The sequence below is a fragment of the Danio rerio genome, chromosome 4, assembly GCF_049306965.1.
Source record: "Danio rerio strain Tuebingen ecotype United States chromosome 4, GRCz12tu, whole genome shotgun sequence".
Classification (NCBI taxonomy): Eukaryota; Metazoa; Chordata; class Actinopteri; order Cypriniformes; family Danionidae; genus Danio; species Danio rerio.
In genome coordinates, this window is record NC_133179.1 from 68,713,512 (window position 1) to 68,726,657 (window position 13,146).

General features: G+C 37.6%; 2 protein-coding genes across 6 annotated transcripts in view; one reads left to right on the forward strand and one right to left on the reverse strand.

The window, feature by feature from the left end:
• Positions 1–13,146, forward strand: part of LOC137491476 (tripartite motif-containing protein 16-like) — a 157,370-nt gene that overhangs the window by 140,462 nt on the left and 3,762 nt on the right. The window lies entirely within an intron of this gene.
• Positions 565–13,146, reverse strand: part of LOC137491233 (uncharacterized) — a 120,407-nt gene continuing 107,825 nt past the window's right edge. For 2 of the 5 annotated variants that reach the window (XM_073948598.1, XM_073948596.1), the window contains exon 3: positions 565–4,759. In XM_073948598.1, the coding sequence (XP_073804699.1) occupies positions 3,561–4,759 (1,199 nt within the window). In that variant the 3' untranslated portion in view covers positions 565–3,560. Of the gene's footprint in view, positions 4,760–9,553; positions 9,736–10,429; positions 10,483–13,146 lie in introns of those variants that run through there. The other 3 variants (XR_012402561.1, XM_068220326.2, XM_073948597.1) reach the window with 3 other exon arrangements.

A 13,146-nucleotide genomic window follows, 5' to 3' on the forward strand; every position in this document is an offset into this window, starting at 1 on the left:
TTTCCTTTTTCCATGTGATCAGCCGAGACAAAAAAGAAGGAATCCACAAATATCCACAACATCCTGGAAAAACACTGAAATAATGGTCTCTGTATGAGAGCTGCTCTTTGAAGAGAATAAGGCAGTTAGCCTAATTAAAAAAAGATAGTTACAGTCAAATACAATAATAATTTATTTTAGCAAAGAGAAAAAAGTCAATCTATTTTGGACGGAATTCAATGTAAAATGTAAGACATTATTTACCTATATAATAGGGCCTATATAATTATTGTTATTTAAATATGGTTTAGGTTATCATATATGATGTAAAAAGGAGGATTAATACCAGTGTGTATGGGAGCACTCTTTCTATGCTGCTACATGTGTCGACACCATACTGGAAACCATCCCATGTGTTTCTCAAGCTGCCCCGAATGAGTGAAACTCTGTACACACTAGGGTTGGGTATCGTTTTTTTTTTTTTTTTCTCGATACCGGTGCTAAATCGATACTTTTAAAACAATACCGGTGCCAAAACGGTGCCTGAATCGATACTTTTTTTTTAGCCACAAAATTATGGTGGACGACTCTTCAAAAAAATTTTATTTGACAATTTTTTTTTTTTATAATTTTAATAGAACAACATAATTACAGTTTAATGTAAACATCAATTCATATTGTATTACATTAATACATTTCTTTTGATCATTTGTTGGTTAGCATGAATTTAAGATTTGCATTATGAAATTACATTAGCTTACTTTTAACCTGTGGGGGACGGGCAGGGGCCACGTACTTTTAGGAGCACATTTTAACAAATAGATCACAAAATACTTAAAACATTTTTTCATGCATCACTCTGCAGTCTTCATAAACAAGATAATTAAATAACTTAAACTCAAAATAATCTTCCTTGTTCATTTATTTGACAAGTAACGTTGTACTGATGAAGGAGAACACATTTCTAACATTCAAGTACATCAAGGCACATTGCTGCACCTGTAAACTTTAACAGGCCTACAGTTGAAGTCGTTTTATTTTGCTCTCCCATTCATTTAAAATAATGTTTCTGAAAACTTTTACAGTGTTTCCTAAAACATAATTATTCTGGAGTCATAATAAGTCCTATTTCTTATTGTTTATTTCATGAATAAAAGCCGTTTTTAATTTAAAAAAAATAATAATAAGGTCAGTAATATTAGCCTCCTTAAGAAATATTTACTGTACATTTTTGATTTACACAACAAATCAGTTACAAAATAATTTGACTAATTATTTTAACTTTCGTAGTGAACTGATTAAAGGGGTGGTCCAGAATGTAATTTTAAGGCTTGGTTGTGTTAATAAGATGCAAAGCAATGTGCGCTCATGTTTCACTTGAAGGAAATCATGTTATTTTTTCATATATCTCACTTTGATTATACACAGCTACTCAGCTAACAGGAAAACGACTGTCATATTGCCTAGTTCCTCTAAAAGGCCCACCCTCAAGTGACTCTGATTGGTCATCATCATAATGTGCTGTGATTCGCCGATCGGCTCCACGTCACGCCTGGAGAAGCACGCGCATTGTGTGTAAACAGTCAGTCAGTTAACACGTGTCCGTAACGAGTGAAAATGGGATGCGGCTCCTTTAAAAGTGTTTCTGTGCCATTTAGTGTGTTTATGTGTGTGCGTGTATATACTATGAAGTGTCTGTAACATGAGAAGTGCATGTGCGCGGGATATTTATTGTTCTTTTTCTCTCATGCTCGGATTAAGTTATTTTCTGTGGTGACAGATTAAATCACAAGATGTGAGATGAGACCCGTGTGAGCCTGGATTGATTTGTTTTTGCTGTTACACTCCAGTTGGGAGAGCATTGCTGTATTTTTTATTTTTTTTAATCAATGCGTAACAGGACGTCTTTCACGCATATCCGGAATATGCCTGTGTAAGTAACATGATTCGTTCACATATCTTTTGCGACTTTATTGTCTTGAGTTGAACGCATGGAAAAGCTGCCTGAAGACAATCAGTGCAATCGTGCACACACATAAGAGACACACTGCCATCTTACACAGAGACGCGCATGCTGGCCAAGAGTGCGTGTATGTATGTTTGTGTATGTGTGTGTGTTTACAGCCGTTTGACTGATAAGTATGGATTTGTAGCTAAGTCGTTAGTGATGAATATAATTTCCCGTTATTTACATTTATGCTACATCACACCGTTAAGGCTAGACGCTGTACATGTCATGATCAATTTTAACAAATAAAAACACTTACAGGTCATGACTCAGAGTTCACAGCGTCTCCTTGCTCCATCTTTGAGGAGATTTTAGCCGAATCCAGCACTGAACTGGGAGAGATTCAGTAAGCTGCGTTTTGTCAAATCATGCTTGCTGTGTATTTTATAGTTCTCTGGAACATTATTAATATTGAACTGTAAGCACTTCTGTGTTTGGGTCGTGTCATTTGGAAGCCCAACAACAGAAACAGAGAAGCTCTGTGCAAACAGCAGGATGGCATTTCTCCCTCTGCAATGCAGTAACGTTACAGCGCCGCTGGCAATGGCCATTACCTGTGCAGTATGGGACGCGCAATAACGAACTTTTGTGATCTCACAGTATTTTTTGGAAGTATTTTTGTAGTCCCCAAAATTCGTTCATTGTAGGCTTTGCTAAGCTAACTCTAAAAATCAAGGTCTCCCTTTGCATTGAACTTTGAGCATTTTACATTCAGAGATGCTGTTTATGTTCGCACAGCTACATTACACATCAACTAAAGTTTAAAATATGAGATCATAGTGGACCACCCCTTTAAGTCTAAATTACACTTCAATCTGAATAAAAGACTATAAAACACTTAAAGGGACTTTGTCTGAATACTGTCTTGCAAAATTACTAGTAAAATGTTCTGCACTGTCAGCATAAAAAGTAACGTTAGATATTAGAAGAGTTAGTTAAACTATTATATTTAAAAATGTGTTGTAAATAAATCATGTGTTCAAGACGGAAATCAAAAATGAATAAAGTCAAAACTAAACGAGTTGAATATGACTTACATGAGCGTGACTGAAAACTACATTTGATCAATGTGTTACATCTGTTCTACATGTGTGATTAAGTTTGACATGTTACCCCCTTAACGTTACACGCACTTTTGTGAAGACAGTTGCTGTGTAAGAATCCTTGCTTGTAAAATACGCTTTAGAATGCTTAGTTTAAGCAAATTGGATGAACGTGATCACGCATGTTGATCTGAAGAGTGTCGCTCTCGCTCACCGAAAACCACTGGTTCCAGGCTAAATGCGCTGTACTGCGTGCGTTGCGTGCGTCTGTTCCCTAGCGACAATAACAATTGCTGGATATCGCTTGTCCGTATTCCTCAAAGTTGTTTAGAATTAAATGTTTAGTGATGCTGTGACACAACGCCTATATGTGCCTTTTTTCATGCACCCCCCACGTTCATGTTGCAGCACCGAAATTAAGCACCGAAATTCATATGCTGATTTAATACCGATACATACCAGTTACCAAGGTAGCGGTGCTAAAATGGCACCGGGTTTCGGTAACCAACCCTAATACACACTGATCACGTCTACAGTTTATCTCCAGTGTGAATCCTCTGATGTGCTTTCAGGGTTCCTGAGTGAGCAAACCTCTTACTGCAGTGTGAACACTTGTACAGTTTCTCTCCAGTGTGAATCCTCTCATGTGTTTTCAGGGTTCCTGAGTGAGTAAACCTCTTACTGCAGTGTGAACACTTGTACGGTTTTTCTCCAGTGTGAATCCTCTGGTGCCGTTTCAATTCTGCAGCTGTAATAAAAGTCTTCTTACACTCCAAGCACATATACTCTCTCACACCAGTGTGAATCTTCATGTGTTTTTTAAGGTATGATTGGCTAAAACTCTTCCCACACTGAGTGCATTTGAATGGTTTCTCTCCAGTGTGAATCATAAGGTGTTGATTAAGGTGTGATGAGTGGATGAAACTCTTCCCACACTGAGTGCATGTGAAAGGTTTCTCTCCAGTGTGGATCCTCATGTGTACATTAAGGCATGATGATTGGATGAAACTCTTCCCACACTCAGTGCAAGTGAATGGTTTTTCTCCGGTGTGGATCTTTATGTGTGTATAAAGCGATGATGATTTACTGAAACTGTTCCCACACTCAGTGCATGTGAATGGTTTCTCTCCAGTGTGGATCCTCATGTGTACATTAAGGGATGATGATTGGCTGAAACTCTTCCTACACTCAGTGCAAGTGAATGGTTTCTCTCCAGTGTGGATCTTCATGTGTCTATAAAGCGACGATGATTTGCTAAAACTCTTCCCACACTGAGTGCATGTGAATGGTTTCTCTCCAGTGTGGATCATCATGTGTTCATTAAGGTGTGATGAGCAGTTAAAACTCTTCCCACACTGAGTGCATCTGAATGGTTTCTCTCCAGTGTGGATCCTGATGTGTTGATTAAGGTGTGATGAGCAGTTAAAACTCTTCCCACACTGAGTGCAAGTGAATGTTTTTTTACCGGTGTGGATCTTCTTGTGTCTATAAAGTGATGATTTGCTGAAACTCTTCCCATATTGATAGCATGTGAATGGTTTCTCTCCAGTGTGGATCCTCATGTGAGTCTTTAGTTTGCTTTTGCTTGCCAAACTCTTTCCACACTGAGTGCAGGTAAAACAACTCTTGTCTCTCACTTTTAAAATACCATCAGTCTCTAAATGAGTTTTGTCCTCAATTTTGACATGATGTTCCTCCTCTTTACTCTCATCGTAGTCTTTAATTAGGTCTGAAATAAAAATAAGTTCACTTTTTAGTAAATCATTAAAACTCTCAGTGAAAAGGCACTTTAAAAAATTCCCATTAGAACAACTTTAATTTATCACACCAACTTCAAGTTCTCTAGCCACACCCAGACCTGGGGCCTCATGTACGAAGACTTGCGTGGAAATCTTACTAAAACATTGCGTACGCACAAAGCTGTAAATGTGCGTACGCAGAAAAAAATTCAGATGTATGAAACACTGCGTACGCCGAATCTCACGCATATTCTTTTGTACATCTGAATGAACGTGAAACTGAGCGCAACATGCACGAGCACAAAACCCCTCCCCGCCTCCTCCCCCGTATGAATATGCTAATGACTATGCTAATGGCAAAACCCAACGAAAAAGCAATGGCAAAATCAAGCAAAAAGAGAAACTTTGAACAGAATGTGAATTGAAGGTGCTGCTTTCGGAGGTAGACAGGAGAAAAGCGGTGTTACTTGCAAGTTTGTTCTCCAGAATTAACAACAAAAGAAAAAAATAGAGTGGGAGAGTTTAGCTGATGCGGTCAACACAGTTGGGTTTGAACATCGCACTGAGTGCATTAAAAAAAGAAATAGTGTGGTTTATATCTGTAAAATGTTGCAGGACGCTTAACAGTTTCAATGGCGAACGAATTGATACGTTCGAGCATGATCTCGGCTCGAATCCAGCGTTTGATGAACTCTTTCTTGTTTTTTCCCCCGCTACATATCAGATTTTGCCAACTATTTATCACGAGAAAGACAAGTAGGAATCATCAATAAGTTCATATCAATAAGCATCATATTTTATTTGCACATTTATTGAATGGAAATGTTTCTGATTCACGCATGCAAATTCATCTTCAGATAGTGTCTTTATAGCAATGTGCGTGCGGTAGATCGCTCAGATTACATTGGGAAAACAGGCGACTGCTGCAAATTGTGCTTTAATGTTTAGCTGGTCAAATGTATGGTATGGAAACCTTATATACCTGCTGAACCCGTCTCATACAGCTGCCATTGCAAGGCTCAGACACTTTGTAGAGAGGAATTTAACACAACTGCCTCTAGGAGTCGCCAATGGAAATAAAACAGACACGCACAAAAAATGTGCGTACGCCTGCCAGAAAGCTGCCGTGAAGCTGCGCACATTCCCACGTTCAGTTCATTGTTAGTAAATCCAAACGTGAGCCATTCTGAGCGTGAAACCTGGCGTACGCAAAGTTTTTGTGCGTACGCAGCGTTGATACATGAGGCCCCTGATTACTACCACACGTTCGCAATCAAGAAATCACCTAAATAGGACCTGTCTGACAAAGTGAAGTAGACCAAAAGAGCTTCAAAAGCTAGACATCATGCCAAAATCTAAAGACCTTTAAACACAAATGAGAAAGAAATTACTTATGTCACTAGTTAAAAAAAGAGTGAATGGCTTTTCCTACAGCTGGTGGAGGAGACGAGAGTACGGTTGGAGTTCACTGTAGTGTGTGGAAATATAAATTTCTATCAACTAATTCCAAATGAACAATAATCTACGTATAACTAAAAAGTTATATTCTTTGGTTTTTAATTATATAATTTCATTAACATCCCAGCTAGGAGGGACATTTAACCTTTATCTCTCTGACTACAGGCTAAGCCAGTGATGCAAATGCTTTAAACGACTCTGTCTCTGTCTTCGGGTGTTGCTTTTATGCTACAGAAACCCTATGTTGATTAACTTGTGTGGTCAGTAGCTGGGCCGTTTTTTAACACCTATGCCAGGCTGACTCCAACTCTTAATTTGCATGCTTTGTTTAGCCATATCCCCTCCTCCTAAGAACACAATATAGACATGAAATCTTTGTCTTAAATCAGACTTGTGTGAGACTTGTGAGAGACTCGTGAAAGAACTTGCAGACTGCAGACCTCTAGTAGGCTCTTGCAGACACATGGACATCTTAAAGACGCTGTATGACTGCAGATTAACCAACACGTCTCAATAAAGGAATTCTGCTTGTTTCGAGTCTCCTGGACTGGGTTCTCTTCTCTTTTCACTCATTTATTATTTTTTTACAACAAGTGCATACATTTGTTTTTACTGTAAAATCCTCACCGCGTGCGCAGATTTAGGAGACATTTATGCAGAATGCATATTTGCACCTAAAAACGCCAAACGCAGCACCAGGAACAGATTAAAACAGTTGTTATGTGAACTTGAAGTAAAAAAGCCTGCAATGCTCGCCCCGCCTCTGTGCTCTATTTATTGGCTCACTGCTCTACAACTGAATGCAAATGATTGGTTAATATCAGCTGTCAATCACTCAGTCAATGCCTTCTGCCTTCAGATGATAGGAGCTACAACTGCGAAAATGTGAAGCACTGAAGATGAGAGAATGAAAATAACATACAGGTTTACCTTAAGTTATTAATAATGGCTCATCTTATTAGTGATCATGTGCTGAATGTTAATCCACCATTTACACTTTAACAAGAGTGGATAAAAGACTTCTAGTGGCTTTAAGTCCGCTGGTAACCGTGTTTGGCACTGAATCTACACATTTAAGCGCGAGAGGTAATGTATAATCCTTCATTTAATCCTCACGATGCTGTCAGCCTTGCAAGCAGCAGCTATAAGTAACATTTAACACAGCTCATAAAAAGACTGTTATTGCTATTAAGATGAAATGCAAATAATAAGTTATATATCAATATAAATGTGGGGCGGGGCGATGGATCGTGATGCCGGCTCAGCATCGTGAAGTTTGTCGGCCATCGGCAATGGACAATGGCATCTAAAAAAAAAATACAATTGATCAGCTACACTCAACATCATCTTCCGAAGAGCTTCATAAGAAAATACTTATTCTGCAAGCGGAATGACTCCTTGAGGATCTCCACATAAGATCACGCCAGATTCATAATGAACATGGTGAATGAGCTGGCAGGTTATTGTGTTACCAACTGAAACAATCCTCAGCAGCTGGCGTTATAGTAGCAGTTAGTAAGGATGATGGCAGTATTATTACTGATAAACAGGGTATTAGTGATCAATTTAAAAACTTCTATAAAACTATTTACAGCTCTAAGGTAAAGGAAATTGAACGCATTGAGAGCTTTTTTAATTATTAAGAATTACCATCCCTCTGTGATTTAGATCAGTTGACAAAAGAAGGAATTTTAACACCTTCTGAAATTGAAAATACAATAAAAAATACATAAAAATCATAAAAGCACCAGGCCCTGATGGCTTCCAGGCTGATTTTTATAAGAAGTTTTGTGCCAAGTTAACACCCCTGTTGTGGAAGGTATTGGCAAAAGCTCTTGTCTCTGATTCACTCCCCCCCATTCATGACATCGGCTGTTATAACAGTACTTCTTCAAAAGGGTAAGGATCCACTTAAATGTGAATCTTATCATCCGATCAGCTCACTCTGCTGTATAAAATCCTGCCAAAAGTGCTGGCAATCAGAGTGGAGTCAGTCATGAGAAAGATAATTCACCCAGATCAAACTGGTTTTATTGTTGGGAGACAGTTATCTTACAACCTTTGTTGCTTATTTAATATTATTTATTTACCTAAAAATAATACCAATCCAGAGGACTTGATTACTTTAGATGCCCATAAGGAATTTGAAAGAATAGAGTATATCTAGTAATTTACAGTGTTTAAATATTTGGTTTTGACCCTGGACCTAATGGCTTGTTTCCACTGACTGGTACAGTACGGTACGGTTCGGGTCGGTACGGGTCACCTTTATCAGGCTTGCATTTCCACTACCAAGGGTACCCTTTTAGTGGGTGTGGTGTATGACAAAGTTTCAGTCGACGTCATTTTCGCTCGAGAAAATGTCTACAATAAAGCTGTACAGGTCGTTCACATATCATATGAGCAGCACTTCTCATAAAACAGATGCTTTACACACATAAATACTTGTGTATAAATGTTTATTACAAACTTTTCTATGAACATTAGTTGCAGATCTACTGATCTCACAGATCTGCATATCAATGACAGTGCGAAATAGCCTACTATAACGTCTGTAATTATATTAAATAAATAAATAAATTAACATATAGGAAGACATACAGATGCTTACAGTCTCCAATATGTTACCAACTACAGAAGAACTACACAAAGCAGACATTTCGTCATTAATTAGGTTCAAAACAACAAAAAGTATAGCCTACAGTCAGTGAAAAACAGTCATTCCATCATTCCCAGTTCATATTAGTCCAAAAGGTGATAATAAAGATTAAGACAAGGCAGTCTGTTCACATTTGCTGAAGAAATAACGTGCTCCTTGGCTTCACCTTTTTTCCGCGCTCCACTCCCGCGTTTGTCCTTTTCTTTCTGAATGTGTCACAGAATGTGTCCCGCGTTTGTCAGCTTCTCACAGGATCGGGTTTCCAAAGCTTGTCAATTATCAAGCGCGTATATTATTATCAGCTCAAGAAGTTTGTTATTTCAGATAGAAACGCGCGGCGAGCACAAGGAAGAAAGCGAAACCACTCTGGCTTCAGACTGGCTCGTAAAAAACTACGCGGCACAGGGTAAATCTGCTCTTCTCCATGGCTTTGTGGCTGTTTATCAAAACGACGACAGGGTTTGTTTGAGCCCGGATCGACCATGGCTGCATATGTATTTATAATTCCGCTGTAATCTCTCGCTGTGTATTTCAAACATGGTACGGTACGGTTTGGGTCGGTACGCCTTTTAACAGTGGAAATGGTCATAAAAGCGTAATGAATGTGCGAATATAAAACCAACTTTACCTCTATATGACTGAGTTGGTGTTTGAGAATGAAACCAACCTGTTTGTTCCTGCAGATCTTCATGTTTGACTGTGAATGTTTCTTCAATCTTCACATCTTCACTCTCCTCTTTAATAAACGCCATCTTTATAACAGTGTGGAGATCAGTCGCTTCAGCAGGAGTTTTTCTCTGTGTTTGAACACTTTATCCTGTTTAAAATGAATAAAACAATAAAAATGTCCTGTTTAAATAAGTTAAAAAAAATTAACAGAAATAAAAATAACTTCTCTTCAACACTTGCTTCAACAGTTACAAAAAAGAAATCAGGTATGTCCAAGCATAGAGGTAAAGTTGGTTTTATATTCGCACATTCAGACTTTTCTCTTAATAATATAACTTCATGAAAAAAGTATTAGCAAACTCTAAATAGCAAAATCATATTAGCAGCCAATGACTATTAAAGTACAGCATTGTTCACAGTCCAATAAACAATGTTGTTTAGAAGTCATACTAGCATGCTAATTCAAATCAAATATTCAAAGTAACATGGTAAACAATACAGAGACTTGTAAATGAACGAATGTGTGAATATAAAACCAACTTTACCTCTATAGTCAGAGCTGTAAAGAATGAGCTGATTAAAACTAGTACTCTGTTTCTCATACATATTGATGTATATTTAGAATGGAATGACATTATGCTATTTAATCAATTAAACCTTCATTAAAACACCTATTACACACTGTTATTGTTTTTTAGTTCATTCAAACAATAGCCCTCATTACTGTGAGTAAAATAATACTAAATAGTATAAAGTGTTAAAATAATGTTGTCACCAGCAGCATTATGCATTAACAGCATAATTTAGCATCGGATGAAAAAGCCTGAAACTTTAATCAATCGCGTAATATAAGTGTAAACGCTTTAAAACAAACCTTTCTCCAGCTGTATCCAGCGCAAGAGCGGCGCCGACTTATGACGTCACACCAAGCCAAAATAAAAGTCTTTTCTTTTGTTTCGCTTTTTTTGCTACTTGCTGTTGCAGTCATGACTTCTTGATACATTTCTCGCTCGTTCTCTCCCTCTCTCTCTCTCTCTCTCTCTCTCTCTCACACACACACACACACACACATATATATATATATATATATATATATATATATATATATATATATATATATATATATATATATATATATATATATATACAGTATTTGGAGTTGATCAAAACCTTTACTCTAAACATTTTTAAGACAATTTTAAAAAACTTGTTTAATCCACTAAGACTAAGTGTGTAAAGCAGGAAATTTAACAGGTATAACAAATAAACTGATGGGTGTTTTGAGCTGACACTTTACAGACACATTCTAGAGACACAAACTTATATTAAATGCTGAAATGGGTAAAATAGGTGCCCTTTAAGTATAAAAGTACCCATTACTACTTCATGTTTTAGTTTTACTAGCTTGGTCATTATCACTAAAAAGTGCCTTTGATGTCTCATGATTGAACAGTATTATATGGACATAATGTGCAATAAAGAATCTCTGATGTTTTGATATAATTGTTAAACCTTTACGCACATGCAGGTAGAATTATCAGTGTTTTGAAATATGTTTTTGTAAATTTTTGCGTCATTCTTTCATTGAATGGATGTGATTTTGCCATGTCCACACACTGCTCAGACAACTAAAAGTCTAAAATGTTGGTAAATTAGATCAAATTAAAAAGATTTGGAAATATTCTCATTATCTTTAACAGGTTGTTTAACAAATCAATTTAATAACTTTTATATTATTTTTTTATAATATTATATTAATAATTTTGCACGAGTCCTTGAAATTGCTGTCCACCCTGTCATGATGTGGTAAATGCCCCTTTAAGACCCCTTTGATGTGCTCATTGGCATGCCCGTGCCCGATTTGCTTTTCTTCAGAGGAGGTGAAAACATCTGCTGTGCACACAGTAACTATCTACACTTGTGTTTGCTTTTTTTCCTCATGTTGTGTTTGAAACTGAATGTTGTCAAGCTTAACATGTCCACCCTGTCAGAGTGAAATAGTAATTATTATTTTAAAAAATTCAGAGATTAAAATGTAGCTTATAAGCTGTGTACAAAGAGCTTAAATAAGGAAACACTAGCGGTGTGATGTTGTGTGTCGAGGCTTCAAAGCATGTTTAAAAAAAAAAAGATACATCTCGCAGTGAAGCAGTGTACCGGAGCTTGATTCATTCTGCCATCATCACATGATCAGTGACGTACGAAGCTTCATTTTCGCCTACACCCACGTGACTGCTTCACATTTTGATTCAAAGGTTTAAACACCCTCATGGGTTAGTAAAGTGTACAGCGAGAGATTAGGCGTTGATTACATACATTTCTACTGTTTCACAGCACTGCACCTGTCACACAGATCAGTAATTAAATTAAAATACAATAGTAATTTATAGTAAAAAGGTTTTTAATCACACTAAAGTGTATTAGTGTATATTTTTACAACTATCTTTAAAGAAAACCCCTGCATGTCATAGTATAGTGTTTAATGGAGGCCAGCTGGCGAGTGCAGCCCAAAAGCATCGCTTACAAAGCCTCCACCTAGATCATTTGACTCCCATGCAGGAATCACTAGTTTGATCCCTGCTTGGAACGAGTGGGTGGGTGAAGGACTAGTTTAAATATAATAAATGTAAATAGTTTTGAATACCTTGGATTTTACTATGGTCATCGGTGGTGTAATGTAACATACCTTATGTGTAAAACCTACAGTAATTGAGTAATCAGTTTATATTACTGTTGTTGTATTACTACATGAATGAGTTGGGCAAGGCAGTGGCGCAGTAGTTATTGCTGTTGCCTCACAGCAATAGGTTGCTGGGTTGCTGGTTCGAACCTCGGCTCAGTTGGTGTTTCTGTGTGGAGTTTGCATGTTCTCCCTGCGTTTGCGTGGGTTTGCTCTGGGTGCTCTGGTTTTCTCCACAGTCCAAAGACATGCAGTACAGGTGAATTGGTAGGCTAAATTGTCCATAGTGTGTGAATGCTTCCCAGAGATGGGTTGTGGCTGGAAGAGCATATGCTGCATAAAAAAGCTTGCTGGATAAGTTGGTGGTTCATTCTGCTGTGGCGACCCCGGATTAATAAAGGGACTAAGTCGACAAAAAAATGAAATGAGTTGGTCAGTTGTGAACATTTGACATTATTGCAGCACAGTGCTTTCCCACACTTTCACCAGAAGAGGTCCTCATCGAGCTCTGATTTAGAAAGCTTTGAGTAACGGACCTTTTTCCGATACAATTGAGTCGAGCGCTTCACTGGTTCAGAAAGCTTCATTTCACCATCACTAGTAAACACTTTACCAGCGGCAGGAACAACCTGTGTTGAATAAATGCTCTCTTTAGCCAAAAATGTCTTCTGGCATTGTCCACCCTGTCACAAATCCCTCCTTGACAGGGTGGACATAATGCATTATTATTGACACTTTATTTATTTAATATTTTATTGTTAATTAGTGAATGTTTTTATGTTATAACACTTACACACACACACACACACACATACATACTGCACAAGTAGATGCGATACATGAGTGGACAAGACAAACCTTTTGGCAATATCTGTCTCAGTATTTATATAGGATATTCTTTTAAAGTCCAT